The sequence below is a fragment of the Centroberyx affinis genome, unplaced genomic scaffold (genome assembly GCF_046629955.1).
Source record: "Centroberyx affinis isolate AG114_WGS23_722 - 3 ecotype Tasmania unplaced genomic scaffold, CSIRO-AGI_Caff_v1 ptg004228l_1, whole genome shotgun sequence".
Lineage (NCBI taxonomy): Eukaryota > Metazoa > Chordata > Actinopteri > Beryciformes > Berycidae > Centroberyx > Centroberyx affinis.
Window position 1 is genome coordinate 76,489 of NW_027281970.1, and position 19,587 is coordinate 96,075.

The following is a 19,587-nucleotide window of genomic DNA, read 5'->3' on the forward strand; positions in this document are numbered from 1 at the left end:
ATGTGGATCAGCGTCGATGTCTTATTACCCAGAATATACAGGCTGACTTATCACCCTAACCCCGCTGCACTCTGGGTAACCCCCACTTGCCCCAGTAACATCCCCCCCCCCCCCCCCCCCCCCCCCCCCCCCCCCACCACCACACACACACACACACACACACACACACACACACACACACACACACACACACATCCAGAATCTCTGTCAACACCCCTCCTGCACTTCGCTATGCTGTTTCATCTCATCACTGGCTTTCTTCAGTTTATTTACTTTTATTTTATCATTTCTTCTTCCCTCAGTTTCTTACCTCCTCCGCCACCCTCCATTCTTCTTCATTCTTTTCTCTTAACCTCGCCGATGGGGTGACAGTCACCAGATCCACTGAATGAAAATGTGACCGGAGTTGAAATCTAAGCAATCCAGACTGCAGTTGGGGTGCAAAGGAAACATCAATGCAGTCACTTTCAAGGGACAGTTTTAGGGTAGAATCACACCTACAGCTTGTTTTCTTTGGTCCAAAACTAAGTGGAAAAGTTTACTTTCGTGATTGAACCAGGGCTTGTAAATATAAATCACACTCACAAGTAGCTTGTTCATTGGACGGAGTTTTGGTAACCTGTCATCCCGCCAGGTTAGAGATTTCGGCAGTGGGCGGAGTCGAAACAAATCTGATCAGTGGAGATTGCAGTTTGTCCTTGGTTCTTGTCATTATGCTAGGCTTTCCATGTGAATGAAGAAGACTTTGAGGCAGTCTTAGTGACCGCTGCGTAGGACAAGGCCACAACAACAGGCCACAGATATACAGTACTGTGCAAAAGTCTTAGGCACCCTAGCTTTTTTATGTAAAATGTATCTTTGATGTTTATTTGTTTTCTGCATTGGCGTGTCATAGACTGGTTAGGGTTAGGGTTAGAGTTAGGGGTCTTTATAGTATACATTTCTTTGATATGGATGGAGAAACTTTTCATTTCATTATTTTTGAAAGCATCTTTGCTTTATGGATGTGTTTTTTTTGTTTTACATGTGCCTAAGACTTTTGCACAGTACTGTATAAGGTAAACACTTATAAACTGTCTGCACTTGCACATCCAAAAATTAATTTATAACATTTTGGTCAAGAACCTGTTGCTAGGGTTTCCAAGCATGAGTAACTGCTGGCTGTCAGAGGTCAACATTTGTCGCCTTATACCCATAAAACTTTGCATTTTGGGGTCATTTCCTGTAATTTTTTTCAGATTACGATCTCACTCAGAATGAGCAGCACCGCAGTTTGCTTGGAAAAGAACCGTTTTCCAGGCCGTCTTGGTGCGGTTATTTGGTGCCATCCAAATTCAAATGTGATTGTTCTCACCTGCCCAAACTTTCTAGAGTTTGCATGAGCTACTCCAGAGTTCTTAGTGTCATTTGGCTCAATGCTGTTTCAGAGAATTTCCTCAGCAATGGTTTTAATGGAGGTTTTTTGGTGTCCCCGACCCCCCCTCTCCCACCCCCCACCCCCCACGGTTCATTATTCCATTTCAGTTCCTCTGCTTTCATTCTTTCATTTCATATTCTCTCTGTTTTGCTACCCTCTCCGTTTGCTACCCCCCCCCCCCCCCCCCCACCAGGGTTTCCGTTAGAAAAAATTGGTGCCAGTCCACGTGTCCTTGAAGATTTCAGTGTCCCGGACAAATGGGAGAAATTCCGGTCAAATATTATCTGTGTTTATTGAGCTTAAAAACAATTGATAGGCAGGCTATATAAAGAATGACATCATCAAGGCATGTAGATTTATAATATTTTTTATTGAAAAGTAGGCTACTTTTGCTTATACATTATATTCCAAATAAAACTCACGTGCATAACGCTATCTCTCTCTCAAACACACACACAACGTTACCATGCAAAATAGAAAGACTTACTTCGTTCCTGACATGTATTTTGTTGCCAAATAGCCATATGCAGTCACCATTACGCAATGCCAAATGCGCAACGTGCATGTCCCGTTAACCATCATCACACATTGCCAATGGCTAAATACGCAACCGACAACCAAGAAAAACAACACAGTAAATATGTAAAAAGCACAGCCCAGCAAAAAGTCATGAAAATAAACTGCAAAAGCATTTTACCTTCACCCGACGCACACACACACACATCACCCTTGATCGGTTAATATATTACGCTACATTCAAAACAATTTAGTAAATCCTCCCCAGTTGTGTCTCATGTCACTTAAATCAACTCACGTAGTGCAATATCGATTATTACTTTACTGAAAGAGACTCAAAGCTACTCGAAGCTACTCGTCTGGAGCAGGTCGGGAGATAGACTGGGAGTAGAACTCAACCTGTTGCTGTAGCTCAGTCTCAGTAAAACAAGGAGCACAATGTTCCAATAATTGTGCTTAGAGGGAATTATTTTCACCGGACATTATGACCGGAGAGATTTATATGTCGGACAGATTTTCTCGGTAAAAAAATGGTCATTACCGGATAACGGAAACCCAGCCCCCCCACACGCACCGCCCTGTTCTTCTTCACTCTTTTCTGTCCCCCCAACTTTACTTCTTCTGTTGCTCCTCTCTCTTTGCTTTTTGTCACGGCTCCTGTTGATCGTCCGCACTTCTTTGATGGGGTTATCGATTTAGCATTCTACACTCCGAAAAGTTCTAGCGATGATGGGGTGGAGTGGGGTTAATGAAAGTATACAGTATGTACAGAAGAGAAGATAAGAAGAGTGTGAGAAGGGGAAAGAGAGAGAGAGAGAGAAGGGTACATGGACAGTGGGAGGCGGGGGGATAAAAAAAAGAGGGAGAGAGAGTTAGTGAGTGAGAAAGAGGGAAAGAGAGAGAAAGAGACATAAAGAGAGTGAGTGAGAAAGAGGGAAAGAGAGAGAAAGAGACATAAAGAGATGGAGAGGCAGAGAGAAAGGGGGAGAAGGAGGGATCAAAGCCTTCTCCCTTGTCAGTATTCACAGCGTGCATCCTCTACCCCCCACCTCACTGCTGGAGAGATGGAAAGATGGAGAGAGGGAGAACCAGCAAGCAGCTAACGTTGCTTCACAGATGAAGATTTCCTCTCTCTCTCTCTCTACACTTTCCTCTCTCTGTCTACCTCTCTCACCCTTTCTCTCTCTCTCCTCTCACTCTGCAGTTTTCCTTTAGTGATGCTGAAGGATGATTGAGAGCTCTCCCACCGACAGCATTTTTAAACAGACGCATCAATGAATAAACGGCTTGATGTAGTGCACCGAGATGTGCAATGTGTGTACTCTGTGAGTGTGTGTGTGTGTGTGTGTGTGTGTGTGTTGCCGCCTGTCCACGCACACCGGTAACTGCTTGGAGGAAGGGGGGTGTTGTGTGTGTGTGTGTGTGTTTGTGTGTTTGCATGTGTGTTTTTCCGCACCCAGGCGTTCCGGCACACTCACTCAATCGCCTCTTCCCAGGGGCGAACTCTTTGAACGCCTTTCTCTCTCTTTCCCCTCCCATTTCTCTCTCTCTTCTCCCTCCCAAGCTTTTTTTCCCTGCGTTCGCCATCACTCTTGCCTCTCCAGTATCTTCCCCCCTTTCTCTTTGGTCCCATTTCCCTCCCTCTTCTGTTTCTCTCCCGCATCCTGCCTTTTTTTTTTTTTTTTTTTTTCTCTCCTCCCTCCCTCCCTCCCCTCTCGCGCACTCTGCTGACGCACTCAATCTCTTTGGCACACCGCTGCTCACTTTGAGAATGCTCAAACAGAATTCCCCCAGACAGTTTCTGTGTGTGTGTGTGTGTGTGTGTGTGTGTGTGTGTGTGTGTGTGTGTGTGTGTGTGTGTGTGTGTGTGAATTTGTCCACACACATGCCAGTGCTTTTCTGTGGGATTGGTTATATATTGCTATCTGTATGCACATATGGCATGCATTTAATTCTGTGTGTGCATGCGCATCCGTGCACTCGTGTGTGTTTACTTACATGCAGTCATGTTTGCATATGTGCTCTTATCTGTGTGTGCCTGCAGAATGCATTTCACTGTGTGTGTGTGTGTGCGTGTGTGTGTGTGCACGTGTGTGTCTTTGTATGTGAGAGAACTCATTTGCATTTGTGAATATGTACACACCACATGTGATTGCTCGTGTGCAGGTGTCTCCAAGTGGCATGCATTTCATTGTGTGTGTGTGTGTGTTTGTGTGTGTGTGTGTGGGTGCATACATGCGCGCAGACTCTTGTGTGTCCGTCCCCATGCACATGTCTCATAATTAGGTATATATATGCACAATTAAAGTGGGGGGGAAGCTCATTCTGCCAGAGTCAGGATATTTGCTCCCGTCCACATACACTACCCTGCGGAAAACTGAGAGCCAATTTAAGAAGTAGGCGACCGCACTGTAACTCTTCTGGCTCCTGGTTATCTTTAGAGTGCTGAGTGTTTGCTGTACAGGGGCTGCCTGCTCGCAGCACGGCATAATGAGATTTGTGCAAATTCTATCTTGTGTAGGACTCCTTCTAGGACCGTTGTTCTGTGAATTCTACCGGTGGCAGTCTGGAGTTCAGAGAAGCAGGCTCCTCTAACCGCTAGACTTTTAAAATCTTAACTGATTTTGAAAACACATTGCTTCACACTACTACTTCACACTATAACTAGGGATTTCACCGTTTTCTTTTTTGGTCTCTCAGTTGTAAATTTGCTCTCACACTAGACGATCAGGCAACAAAACAAAAAACAACAACGGTACAATCGTACACTTGTACAGGAGCCATCCAGATGTCAAGTCATAAATATCAAACATGTAATATATACTGTATATATCCCGATATATTATTGGGATGACTCGACTGTACATCGGTCCTCACCAAGCGTCCGATTGGATGGACATATGTGCTGAAAATCAACCTGATAAGCCACTAATGTGCAGCTGGCCTTAGTCAGTGACTACTGTTGAGGTGCCCTTGAGCGAGGCACTTAAGCCCCTGCCCTCACACCCACACCCATACACCACCAGCTCCAGGAGAGCTGGACGTTTTTGAGTAGCAGAGGGCTGAGGCTGTGGACAGAACTCATGTAGATATCTATAACTGAATGTCAAGCAGCACAGTGCTGAAAAAGGGCATGTGCAATCAGCCAAACTGTCCCTGCATGAACAAAGCTTACCTGTATGTTACCTGTAGGTGCATATAAAGTTTGTTTACTCCAGCGTTCAGATGCTCCTCCATCTGGTTTGCAGCCAGTAAATCAATTCTCTTGCTCTGTGTTGATCAAGGAGCACAGCTTATGAAAAAGGATGTTGTCTGCATGCAGATTCTCGCTGCTTCTCTCACAGTCTGATGTTGCTGCCTGGCTCGCCCCATTGCATCATTATGGATGAACCCCCCCCCCCAAATCCAAAGATGTTGTACTTTCCAAACTGCAACACACCATAACACATCATTCAAGTTCATTATGAACCTAATTCTTACCGTAACCCTCATCTTAGCCTTGCAGAAAAGCCTTGCACAGAGCCAGGAAGAGAAAAACAATCATTTTTGTTGTTGTCGTTTTTTTTACAAAGTGGTGACATTTGATTTTGCAATTTGGCTGGAAAGTTACAAATATAGTTGGTACTTGATAGTAGTTAGTAGTAGATTAGCAGTATAGTACTTCAAAGACTAACCAAACTGACTCCACTGGAAGATGGCGGGCTCCTGGGCTGTCATCTGACGACGCAACGCCCAGCAGTCGTCAACTGGCGAGGGCTGTGTTGGCGCTCGGATGCTTCACGCAGTAGGACGTATAATCCCATCAAATTAGGATCCAGCCCAATGAATTGCTCATTTGTGTTTTCATCCGTTTCTGCTCGTTAACTGCCGCGGTGGCAGTGGATAGGTAGTTTGAGTGTACGGCATTAAGAAGTTAGATGGCGCTTGCCAATTTGTGGGTTGGATGCGTCTGCCTGTGTTTATCTGTGCACACGGTAGTGAAGCAACTCTTCACCACCGTGTTTGGTCAGGACTAATCCAGGCTGAGGATTCATTCTCCATTGTTCCCCTGTTAGTTTATGGGTCTTATTGTTGTTCTACCATGTTGCGCCATGTTGTCATTTAAATTCTGCTTTGTGGCTTTGCTTGTCATTGCTGATTTGTGTTGTTGTTTCTTTCTGTGTTTTGATGTGAGATGTTTTTATCGGCCCCTCTTTTATTTTACCTCCACAAACTAGTGATTTTTGATCCTACTTCATAACCGTGGTTTCATTCGTCAGTTCACTTTTGTTTTAGTGATGTGCAAATGAACTAAATTAGAAATATCATGGGGCCAGGTGACAATGAATTCAGGAAGGCAGCTCCAAAAGATGGCCATGCCAGCCCTGTTAATCATGAAATTTATATGGCCATGTGGTTAGCGAGCAAATATGAGCGGAAAGGAAAATGAGCGATTCATGGGGGCTGGATCCAGGTAACGCTTTTGCACCATTTCCATTAGATCGCATTATACCGGTTGGCATTCTATTTAGAGAACCTCCAACCTCACACTTGTTCTCCCCAGCTGCTCTGTGTGTGTGTGTGTGTGTGTGTGTGTGTGTGCAACAGGAGTGTGTATCACTGCTTATTTATTTATTAATGTCTGATATTCTCGGCTCCCACAGCAGGTAGCCCCCCTCCAAGAGTAGAATCAACGTTACGTTACTAGTTTAAAAAATGTGTAAAAAAAAAGGTTAAACTTTTGATTGGTTCTTTACTGAGTTTATCTAAGGTTAAAAGTAGTTACTCAGGGAAAATAAGGGTTCAGCTCCTCCAAGCACAGCTGTTATCATGGGGAGGAGAGTAGCGAGATTTGGGTATAAGCACTCATCCCCAGACACACATGGAAATTTAATGAGTTGGCTTGCTCCACAAAGAGAATCCGGGACATGAAATTTGGATTTTTATATATATTTTTTTTCTCTTGTCAGGCTTTTCTGTAGAGACCGACATCCCCTCAAGCTATTTCCGTAACCCCTGTTAAGGATATGATTATAAGGCGTCACATCCAGAGAGTGAGTGTGAAGATGTCAATAACCGTAATCGACAGCCTCGCAGGGCAAAAAAAAAGAAAGAAAGAAAAAAAAAAAACACGCTTGGCAGATTAATTGCAAGCTGTTGAGTCGAGCAGGAGGCCCCTCACCCGCAGCCTTAACCCCCGCATGAATACGCGTCGACACAGAAATACCACAAAGCACATGTGATTTTTACCTCGCGTGCGTTCAAGCTGAATTGCGGCGCTGCCCTTTTCTCCCACCTGCGCTCTGCCTGTTCTTCAGAAAGCATCACCTTAATGAGACAGAGGGTAATGGATTGTGTCAAACTTCTTCTGAGTGTCTTTGTCAACACGCACACACACACAGACAAACAGCATCAATCTCCATCTTTACTGTTTGACTTCCTCTGTGATCTGTCTCTGTGATACACACTCCAACTGAACCAGCAGTTAGACCTCCTTTTTTTTTTGTTTGATTTTCATATTTTGTGTTTTTTGTTTTTTTTATCCCCCCTCCCTCGCTCTTTATTTTCTCTCATTTCTCCGTATGTGACGGTTGCAGGTGTTTTTGTTTGTTCCAAGATGTTTTTGAGGGGAGTGCCTCAGGTTTTCAGGTCTTGGTGTCTTGACAGTTGACGGTGTTTGTTTCCCTATTTATAGCGTGCCGGCTGCTTTGACAGTTTATGACACAGATGCCTCTCTTTGTTTACCGTGGTCTCCGGCCTTCCTCTTCCCCCATCTTCCTCATCCTCCGCCTCCTCTTTTTTCCCCCATTGTCCTCTTGTTTTCCTCTGCTCCTTGTTCTCTGCGTCTTTCACATGATGATCATCATCATAATAATCCTCTACGTCCTCCTTCTCTTCTTCCTCCACTTCCTTCTGCTACTCATTTTCAATTTCTTCTGCCTCTCATAATCCTCTTCCTCCTTCTCTTCATCAAGTTCCATTATATAAATCACGGAAAATTGTGTTCCTCATGATTTAAAGATAAGAAACTACCATCTGTACCAGTTTTTTAATAACTTTATCTTGGCAGGCAGTTGATTAGAGAATAAACTCTCTTCTGTTTACCTGTTACTGACCTTCGCACTCCTCCTCTTCCTCCTTCTCCCTAGCAACTGCTGAGGGAGATGCAGCAGATGGCGAGCCGGCCTTTCGCCACCATCAACGTCGCCTTGGAGACGGACGAGGAGCCGCCTGACCTGATAGGAGGAAACGTCAAGGTGAGCGCAACCTTTTCTTGGAGAGATCGCCCGCCGAACCCCAGAGATCAAACCTTTGCCTGGGCTGACAGCGATGCAGGCGGGGAGGCTCCATTCATCATCGGCACCGTCGCTCACCCTCCCTCAAGTGGGGAGCTCAGTCTTGTGCCATCTAGACTGCAGTCGTGCCGCAACGATAGATATTCCATCCACTGTCTGCCTTGCGTCATTTCTGGGCTTTAACTCTGGAGGTGAATCCATTGGTTTTCCACGCACCAAGGAGGCCAATTTGGCAGGAAGAGCTGGAAGTCTAGTGCGGGGTCTAGTAGACCTAATGAGGGTCAATGCAGAGAGAGTGAAGGCAGGACGTGATGAAAGTGGGCTGACGATGAGTAACAAAGCACATTATACCAGGTACAGTGGGTAGGCTGTGAATTCTAATGGGGATTTGGCTTAATCCAGTTAACCCTGGAGTTAAATAGATGCAAATGAGAGCAAACTATTGTAGAGTAAGACTATAGTTAGAAATTAGATTTGAAGAGTTTCATTCCAACATTGAGATATGCGCCATTTGGAAAAATAAAACTTGACGCCTACTCTTAGGAAATGATTGCTGGCATGAAAATAAAGCACATTAGGGGATACTATTAAAGTTATGATTCATCTTACAAAACAGCCTTGTTTTGGTGGATGGAACCATCTGTGTTTTTGAAATATTGACTGATTAATTGCAGGTAGCAAATTCTGCCAAAATGGATATGCAGCTTTCTGGAACAAAACCCTTCATATATTTATAGTGCCGTTTAAAGAGTGGTAAGATCAAATTTGGGTTATTAATATTGTAGCGTGGAACAGAGTCAGGAATAGAGAGTTGGTCTGTGTTTCTATGGCTCTGGAACCAAAACAGGTTTGGTCCTGTTTTTGGTGGGTTTCCACCTGACAAGAGTACTGTTAGTAGATTTTCATTGGACCAGGTGTCAGGGCTAAAGAGACTAAAGTTGTCAACTTAGGTTTGTTACTTGGATAGAAAAAGCTTGATTGCGAGGCTTATTCAAAGTTCAAACTCTTTTTACAATCTCATTAAAAAAGGTCTGTAATGTCTGAATCTAATCTTTTCACACAGTTTTTTGCATGAACTTTACACAGTGTGCAAGCCGTCAGAGACGATATATCAATTCAGCTTTTTGACCAAAATTTGTTTTGAAAAGCCTCTCATTCTCACGTTTATCGTCTTTCAGTGGAATCATATTGTGATGATATGAAGATATTTTAATATCGTGACACGTGACATTTCTGCTGTCTAAATTGATGATGACAAGCAAATTTTACTTAAAAACTATGATAAAATTAGGTATGGTAGGAATATTATTTGAATATTTCTGTTTTGTTTGACATCACACCTAACACTACCATTCGGTTCAATGAGATGAACATTCATTTGATTATTTAATGTGATTTTGCATACATGAACCATATCGTGATATATATTTATATCGAGAAAAATCCTTATGATTATCATGCTATTGATTTCAACCATATCACCCAGCCCTAGTTTGGCGTTAACGGTAGAGTAGATTTTAATGTAGAGTTCAAGCACAGTGAGAGGCATAGTAGCAGTAGAGTAGATTTAAAGGTAGAGATGAAGAAGCAGTATAGTAGATTAGAAGTAGAGATTGAGCCATTGGAAGTAGATTTAAATGTAGAGTTGGACACAGTGGTAGAGTAGATTTGAATGTAGAGGAGAGTCGGATGGAAGTAGGCTAGAGTAGATTTAAATGTAGATCTTGAGCACAGCAGCAGCAGCAGCAGCAGTGGAGTACATTTAAAAGTACGGATCATGCAGAGTTATAGAAATTGCAGTGGGAGATTCGGCGGGCGCGGAGCCGCGGGCCGGGCCGGGCCGGGCGTACCTGTGACTGTGCACTTTGTGATGAATGACCCCTGAATGCAGATGCAGTGCAGAATTATAGGGCTGTTTCAGCAGGGTCGCTCGGGGCCCCTCGGCTCTGACAGGGCCCATGCATCTCAAGGGGTTTGGCTCCCGAGCACAAGGTTACATCCCAGCAAAGGCTGCGGGGCCCCATGGGTAGTTCTCCAGCTAATCGACTCCCCGCTGGAACAGAAACTACCCCGCCTCTTCACTTTTTCACTCTCTTCCGTCCTCTATCTTCTTCTCTTATCTTCGCTTCTGTCCTCCCCTGTCTTCTTCTTTTCTTCTCTTTTCTTCGCGTCTGTCCTCTCCTGTCCTCTTCTCTTCTATCCTCTCTTCTTTACTTCTTTTCTTCACTTCTATCCTCTCTTGTCTTCTTTTCTTCACGTCTGTCCTCTCCTATCCTCTTCTCTTCTGTCCTCTCCTATCCTCTTCTCTTCTGTCCTCTCCTATCCTCTTCTCTCCTATCCTCTCTCTTTTTCTTTTCTTCTTTTCTTCACTTCTATCCTCTCCTGTCTTCTTTTCTTCACGTCTGTCCTCTCCTATCCTCTTCTCTTCTGTCCTCTCCTATCCTCTTCTCTTCTGTCTTCTCCTGTCTTCTTCCCTTCTCTTTTCTTCTCTTCTCTTCTGTCCTGTCCTGTCCTTTCTCTTCTCTTCTCTTCTCTTCTCTTCTCTTCTCTTCTCTTCTCTTCTCTTCTCTTCTCTTCTCTTCTCTTCTCTTCTCTTCTCTTCTCTTCTCTTCTCCCCTGCCTGACATCCTAACTTTACTCTAGCATTCTCCTCTAATTTACTAGCCCTTTACTGATCCTATCAGCAGTCTGGGGTTTTCTGCTGGCCTTATCTGCTGTTTGTATGTGTGTGTGTATATGTGCGACCGTGTGTGTCTTTGTGTACATCTGTGAGTTGGAGTGTGTGTGTGTGTGTGTGTGTCATGCTGCTGTGTGAAGGAAAGAAGCGGCTTGCTGTGGAAATCAGGCCTCCCCCCTCCTCCATTTCTGCTCTACCTTTTCTTCTCCTTCTACCTCTCCTCCTCCTTTCTCCCATTCTTCCCAGCCTGCTCTCCTCCTTTCCATCAGGGCAGGAGCAGCCCGGGAGCAGAGATCCAATTTAGATCTTCCTCCTCTGCTTTTCTCTGCCTCCACCAGCTCCGGCGGTTAGCGCACACTATCCTATCTCCTCCCCGGCTCAGATTGAGCGACTCGGGGCAGGTTCTTCCCCTTGTTTCCATGCTGTTTTATCAGGAGGCTACAGTAGTGCATTATGACCCGCGATTGGAGTAGAAGGGGGGGCCGGGCGCCGCACAGTGAGGCGAAGATCATTAAAGTTGTTTATAGCCTCGGTGGGAAGTCCAAACTTGCTCCGCCGATGAGATATATTCACTCTGCTTCTGCCAAATGGAGCTGGCGGCCCCGGCATCGCAGGCAGATGATTACCTTTGTGATGCCTTCTGCTCTGCTTTTATTTATAGGTACTGTGGGATGGGGGGGAAAACGGGGACATGCGATGCAAAAGAAGGGGTTCTGTGGGTAGGGGGGGGCATCAGTTCTGGTTTATCTAACATGATTGTGGTGCTCCATTATCTTCGCCTACATTATATTTTCGGCATTTAGCCGACGCTTTTGCCCAGAGCAAATCATAATGATTGCACCAGTGTGATAACCTTAAATTCCTAGATTGCCAATGTTACAGGAAACCAATAGTAAGGAGTGCAAAGGTCAAAATTACAGCACCCTGACAGTAGTTTCCTTTGAATTATTTTTTCCAAATTTTAAAAATTAATAAAAAAAAAAAGAAAGTTCACTTCTTTTATCCAGAGATTTTTTTTCCAGTCTTTATTTTCATTACTTTGCAATATGCCGTTATTATTACAGGCTGACAAAACATTTCATGGCAAACAGAAGCCAACCGAATAAAAGCTCATCAAAGATGGCTCAGTGGAAGTGGCTGTACCTGGTGAGTCATAGCAACAGGGAGTTTGACTTGCGCTCACTGCTGGCGGGGGGAAACTCATCCCTGGCTGCTGGTAAAGTAGAGATGAATGCGGCGGATGAAAGCGTAGCAGCGTGCAGCCCCAGTGTGTGCCCACCACGCCGTGTGTGGGCTCAGCAGCGATCCTACGCACAGGGCTAATTACTGGAGGTAATTTAACAAAACCTTTCGCCGCTCTGCCTGGCCAGTCTAGATAAGTCTCCGGAGTGGTGCTCGTGGTGGGGGAGGTTGGGCAGGGGGGCGTTGAGGGGAGGGCTTCAGCTGCATAAAACAAAGGCATCTGCTTGGGAATGTTATTAACACAGCCTCTGAAGAAGACCATGAGAAAAGACACTCTACCTTTGGGGAACATCTTAGGCAAAAAATCACACACACAAGCAATTTAAAGGGATGCATAATTGAATTTTACGAGGTGTTTTGTTTTGTTTTTTCCCCCCTTAATTTCAGCTTGAGACAAAATGGAGTGGGCGCGTCTGTTGACGGAGATAAATCTTGTTTATGGCACGCTGTTTTGTGTGGTTCTATGAATTTGTCAGAAATGGAGAGAGAAGCACCAGGCTTGTAGCTTCAGGTTGAAATTGAGGTTGTGCATTGGGTACAGTCGCCCGAATTGATGAACACTCAATGCGATTGATTACAAAATGGAGCCCGTTGAGATGGAAATGATCCCACTGTCACATCCCAAATATGTTCGACAGCACAAGTCTTTCCCCTCCCCAATTTATTTGCCATGCTTATTCCCTCTCCAATTTGAATATGAGATGCTGGTTTTGGAAAATGAGAAACAAGCACATAAACAAGCTAGGACCTAAGAGCAGCTTGCAGCTGCTGCATAGGAAATTGGACTTGGCAGAGGTGTCTTCTGACAGCCCTAAGCTGTGAAATTATAAGCTGCCAGTCTTTTTTTGTTTGTTTTTACACATAAAACACAGATGCATTGCAGGTAGACTTATCATGGGTAGGCCTCATTTTTCCAATTGTAAACACACTGGATGAGAAATAAATATTGCCTGAGGCAACAACAAACCTGTGGACTGGAGCAATCCAAGCCTGGTTGCACTGCTTCTGGCAAGGCCAACAGAAATGCTTCATCTCTCCTTGTACCAAGGGATAAGGGGAGGAAATTGGCCAAGTGCGATATTGCATTACGTTACCTCCCGATGTTGTATCGGCACAGTTGTCAGTATTTTTATTCCCATTTCAGAGCAATAAATGACAGCTGAATATAATGATGTTCTAGCACATGATTTTGAAAATGGAAACAAATGATCCTTGTAGGAGTGCTTGGTTGTCTTATCTAGTTATTGAGTCATCACTCATTTATCACACAAAGCTATAAATGATATTAATGTTTTATTGCCCTAAGGGACAATAGTAGCTTTTACTGCATTCAAATGAAAAACAAAATAGTCATTTGCAATATATTGCTGTATTTAATTGTGAAACTTTCATTTGGTCGACTCCCACCTCTCTTGTCGCGTTTTTAAAGAAGCCTCTCTACAGTGCTTCCAAAGTGAGGAACAGGCTCTTGACAGAGTCCCGGGGGTTCCCCAGCAAAGTGAATAAAAGTTTAATTTCACTGTTATTTCATGAAATAATGCGTAACGATCACTATTCTGATCAGAGGTTTCAGTCTCTCTGCTGTTTCTCTCCCCACCTACAGTGTAGACAGTCATATCTAACAGCTAAAATCTGATCAAACAGGGTGTGTGGTGTTATGTGGCTCTAACTGGGGGTCCTGGACATGAAAATGTTTGGGAACCTTTGCTCTAAAACAACATGTAGTGATGAGTAGTCGATGTTTAAGTGTATGTGATGTGTATGAATAGAGCTGCGTTCAACTGTTGAGACAGCTGAACACGACAGGTCTCGTTTGTTTACAACCATTTACGTTTGTTTACAACCATTATACTAATGTCTCAAAATTAATGTAGTAATGATTTATTGATGTTGAAATGCTATACATAGCACCTTTTAAGAGACTGTACAGGAAGGAGAAATGGGAAAGACAACGAGAGAAAGAAAGTAAAGTGCTTTAGCCGGTGTCTTTCTAGACCATCATTAACAGAAAGATGGGAAGAGGAGAAAAAACAACCGAGGAATCATAGAAAGATGGTGCAGAACAAAATGGTGTAGAGACTGCCAATCTTCTCAGCGATGGTCTTGTTTGTTTACAATAATTACGCTAATGTCTCAAAATTAATGTGGTATTGATGTTAAAATGTTACATGTAGCGCCTTTTAATAACGTAAGACTTGCTGTTGGGGGGGGGGGACTGTACGGTTTGCTGCACCATGTGTCCTAACAGTCTGTGTGTTTGATATTTGCTGCGTGTTGTCGATGCTGCTGCAGCGTTTCCAGACAGCCAGTCGGTCCACCCAACGAGCCCATTTGTCTGCATCTGAACCCTTCCCTCTGTCAGGCCTTTGGGGGGGGGGGCTACAGCATATGTGTGTGTATGTGCATGATCAGCACGCCTGGAAACTGCTGCACACTGAGCACACACACACATATTTAAACAAACAATCTCCTAATCTCTGTCTGAAGATGCATGAACATAGCAAGTTCTCAGTTGCATTGAGCAAGCATGTAAAACACACACACACACACACACACACACACACACACATTCACTGATACACATGCACACATATACACACTCAGGCACAGGCACATTATACACAAGCACATCATCCAGAACTCCCTTCTGTCAAAACACACATGAAGGCAGTGAGTTAATCGTCAATTGCATCAATCGAGCACACACATGCAAAACACACACACACAGACACATACACACATATGCACATACATACATACATATGCACATACATACACACATATGCACATACATGCACACGCACACACACACACAGAAGCATAAACAAACACAGAATTCCCTTCTGTTACAGCATCAGTTGCACTGAACACATACACATATGCACACATGCACACACACACACACACACACACACACACACACACACACACAGAAGCACCCAGGTCTTTGTGCCACTTCCCCCAGCTACCTGTGTGACAGCCTGTGTATCCTGCTGGTATGAAAGGTAAGCCTCAGAGAGATGGAGCAGAGAATAAATGTGTAAAATGGGTCAGAGCCTGAATATCATTACTGTCCTACTCCCCATGTGTGCTCACTCATATAGTGTGTGTGTGTGAGTGACAAAGAGAGGGAGATGCAGTGAGGAATTTGAGTGTTTGTAAGAGAAAGGCGAGAAATGTGTGTGTATGTGTGTGCCTTTGCGTGTGTGTGTGTGTGTGTGTCTACACTCTAGTGGCATTGCCACTTGGGGCATTAAGCTTTACTCTCCAGAGTCTAAAGACTGGTGTGGGAAGGGATTGAACTTGTGTATTTGTGTGTGTGTGTGTGTGTGTGTGTGTGTGTGTGTGTGTGTGTGTGTGTGTGTGTGTGTGTGTGTGAGAGAGCGAGAGAGAGAGAGAGAGAGAGTGCATTGAGAGGCAGTGTCAGGAGTGTGTGAAACCTTGCCATGGCCCACTTTTCTGTCCAGCTCAGGAATTGGGGGGGGGGGGGGGAGGAAAGAAAGAACGAGAGAAAGATGAAGAGCGAGAGAGATAGAAAAGCATCTGTATGCCGGAGACGTGCGGGGCGTCTTCCATATCCATATCCTCAGCTGAGGTAAACCCATGAATATTGTAACAGGCGAGCCGCAGTAGATCTGGCCAGTGTTTACAGGGGAGAAACTCATCCCCACATATGGATGAGTTGCTGATAAACAGGAGATATTGGTATTAGAGAGTCAGGTGTGTCGGACTGCCTGTGGCGACAGGAGTGCACAGACACAAATCTCTTCTCCCGGTGCCGCCACTACGGCCTTTGCATTGGCACACTCGATAACCGGTTGTCGTCCGCGCTGCACACTGGTGGCATTGTCATGAAATTGTGCACAGTTGAGGGGGAGGGGGAGGGGGAGGGGGAGGGGGGGATCCAATTTCCGCCCACAGATCAGTGTGTGCATCTCGACAGAGGCTGGGGTGCGGTGGGGGATTTTTTTGGGGTTGCTGTGTGTGTATTGTCTTGCCAACAAAAACAAGAAGAGTAACAGCAAAGCCCCTGTTGTCTTTGAAAATGCCATGTGTTTAACAGGATTTGGGAGGCTTGTGATGTGTAATGCTTTGGGTTTTTTTCTTTCTACAGACCGTCCCCAAGCCCATCGCCCTGGAGCCCTGCTTTGGCAACAAGGCCGCCGTGCTCTCCATCTTCGTGCGGTTACCCAGGGGCACCGGCGGCATCCCTCCTCCAGGACAGTCTGGTAAGACGCAGGCACAGAGTCCTTAACTTGTTTTTCATCTTTCTTTCATTTATCTGTCTTCTCTGCTTTGATCTGCACTATCTTCCCTCGATTCGCTTTCCTTCGTCTGTCTTTGCTATCTTCATTGATAGTCTAGAAAGACTCAGGCTAGAGCCTTTACTTGCTCTTTCTTCCACTCTCTCTTGTCTTTACTATTTTTCCTTCCTGTACGGTCCCTTAGAGCTGCTACATGTAGCATTTTAACATCAATAAATGATTCCCAAGTGAGTATAATTACCATAGACAAGAAGATTAGCTGTCTCTACCGGTCTCTACACTGCATTTTACATTGTGCAGTAGGGCTGGGCAATATATCGATATTATATCGATATCGTGATATGAGACTAGATGTCGTCTTAGATTTTGGATATCGTAATATCATGATATGGCATAAGTGTTGTCTTTTCCTGGTTTTAAAGGCTGCATTACAGTAAAGTGATGTCATTTTCTGAACTTACCAGACTGTTCTAGCTGTTCTATTATTTGCCTTTACCCACTTAGTCATTATATCCACATTACTGATGATTATTTATCAAACATCTCATTGTGTAAATATTTTGTGAAAGCACCAATAGTCATTCCTACAATATTGTCGCAATATCGATATCGAGGTATTTGGTCAAAAATATTGTGATATTTGATTTTGTCCATATTGCCCAGCCCTACTTACAAATGAACATTTAGCCCACTTTGTAGAAAATACCGAGATATATATTGTGTATCGCCATTCAGCCTAAAAATACAGAGATATGATTTTGGGTTCATATCGCCCAGCCCTATTGTGCAGCACCGGAATGACTTTCTGCTGGATTGCTTTCTGGCACAAAGGGACATTGCTGTACAGCACAGAACAGGAGGGGGGAGCTGTTTTTCCAGTGCAAACGGCTTTCAGAGCAGATGGTGGAAGGAGTGAAAGGCTGATGCAAAAATCCCTTCCAACATGTTTGTCCTCTTCAGCAAAGCAAATGAGAAAACCTTTGACTGAAGAAGCAAAGATCCCCTTTGCAGCAAGAAATGGTTTTATGAGAAACACTTGCGCTAACAAATACCACTTGTGTGAGACAGAGGCTATCAATCATCTCTGCCATGGTCTAATTTGCTTACAGTAATTATACCAAGGTATGACAATTAATTTGACAAGGATATATTGATTGACATATTGATTGATATATTGATCCCTGCAGGCTAAAGCCCTCTCCCTGCTTTCCCTCTTGTTTTGTTCCTGTTCTCTTTCTCCGTTGTTCTTTCCATATTCTGTCTCTTCTCTCTCTCTGTCTCTTTGAGTTCTGTCTGGTAAGGCCGAGGCTAGTTCCTTGCTTTCCCTCTCCTCTCTGTTCTCTCTGTTTCCCCGCTATCCTCCCTTGATCATCTTTCCCTCTGCATGTTTTCTTCCTCTGTCTTTGTCATCTCTCCTCTGAGGACTCTGGTGAGATGCAGGTTAGAGCCCTTTCCTTGCTTTCCCACTCTTTAGTTTTCTGTTCTCTCTTTCTTCATTTTTCTCTCCTTCCTCCTGTCTTTCCCTTTCCCTTGCCTTTGAGGTCTGTGTGATAAGGTGCAGGCTACAGCCCTTTACTCGCTTTTTGCCTTTGCTCTCTCTTGCTCTCTTTCCTTCCTCTCTCTTTCCAACCTTTCTTTCCGGGACAGTCTGATAGGACCCAGGATTGAACCCTTTACTTGCTTTAATCCTCTGCTCTCTCTCTCTTGCTCTCTTTCCTTTCTCATCTGTCCTTCATCTATCTTTCTTATCTTTCTTTCCAGGACAGTCTGATAGGACCCAGGATTGAGGACTTGCTTTCTCTCTCTTCCCTAGTTTTTTTTCCTGTTCTCTGTTTATCTCTTTCTTTTCTCTGTCTTTCCAATCTCTCCTTCGAGAACTCGGGCAAGAGCCCTTTACTTGATTCCCCTTTTCTCTAGTTTTTCTGTGTTCTCTCAGTGTTTTTCTCTGTTTCCTTCCCACTATTGCAGTCCCCAGACCCTCAGTGCGCCCCAGGCCCTTATTAATTACCACATAGCCCTTTTGTCATAACAAAACCGCCTTGCTCTCTATGGAGCTTCCCCCAGGGCAGCATTTGTTGAGACCAAGTTAGCCGTGTTCCTCCCGCCTCCCCCTGCCCCCGAGGTTCTTCTCTTTTAGTGCTTTTAACTCGTTTCCCATCCGGGCCTCGTTCTTTTCAGCATCCTCAGACCGCCGAGAGCGTCACAACCTTCGCTCTACATCTGTTTACAGTTTGTCTCCTTCCAAAATGGCCGCCCGCGTAACTCTCCAAATAGCCAAGAGGAGGTCAGCACTCGATTAGCTCTGATTAGCATCTGAGCCTCGTTTGGGTGCTTTGAACCATCCAGCACCCACTTTTAGATGAAGGAGCGAGCTAATGGTCTCAGCATGGCACACTGAAGGCTATCAGACTGTATCAGACTGTATGATTTGTTGGAGGGTGAGATCCCAACTCCAGCAGCTCCCTTTGGTTTTTTTTATTTTGCTGTTGGCTATATGTAGTTGAACCGGGTAAGTGCATCCAGCATTGGAGATAAATTGGAGTTTCTTGGAATTTCATGGCTGGAAGAGTATTAATTAGTGTTAATGAAGTGTGTTATAAGTTGATGATTGCCTGCTCTCAGACTCTATGATCTCACCACCTGTGTATGTGGTTGTGTGCGGGTGCATGTTCACAGGAACCGATCACTGAACCCCTATCTGCTCACTCATTGTTTGTCACTCTGGATAAGATCATCGGCTAAATATAATGTGTGTGTGTGTGTGTGTGCAGGTCTCGCCGTGGCCAGTGCCCTGGTCGACGTGTCCCAGCAGATGTGTGTGGGCTACAAGGAGAAGTCTGGAGGCCTGAGAAACCGCAAACAGCAGCCCAGCGCACAGCCATCCACCTGTATCTGACCACGCCCACATCCTCCACCGCCCCGCCCCATGCTCTCTCCCATCAGCCGCCCGCCTCGGCCCCCCTCCCTCAGAGACCCTCCCAGCCCCGCGCTGTCGGGGAGAGGTGCATGCTGGGACACAGGACTGGAACTGTCAGGGAGGGAGGGAGGGAGGGGCCCGCGTCGCCTGGCGGACTGAAGCCTCAGCCGGCTTCCCCTCCCCTTCCTCCCGCGGGAACTCGGGGTCCCCTCAAACTGACTGACAGAAACTGGACACGGGGAGAGGAGGAGGGGAGGGAGGGAGGGACAGAGGCGGCG

The 19,587-nt window shown here is 45.0% G+C and overlaps 1 protein-coding gene across 1 annotated transcript in view; it reads left to right on the plus strand.

The window, feature by feature from the left end:
• Positions 1 to 19,368, plus strand: part of atrn (attractin) — a gene marked incomplete at its 5' end in the record, with an annotated part of 94,986 nt that extends 75,618 nt beyond the window's left edge. Inside the window, 3 exons of the mRNA XM_071543121.1 lie at positions 8,062 to 8,169; positions 16,242 to 16,356; positions 19,164 to 19,368. Of these exons, the coding sequence (XP_071399222.1) occupies positions 8,062 to 8,169; positions 16,242 to 16,356; positions 19,164 to 19,288 (348 nt within the window). The remainder of the gene's footprint in view (positions 1 to 8,061; positions 8,170 to 16,241; positions 16,357 to 19,163) is intronic.
• Positions 19,369 to 19,587: the final 219 nt, after the last annotated feature.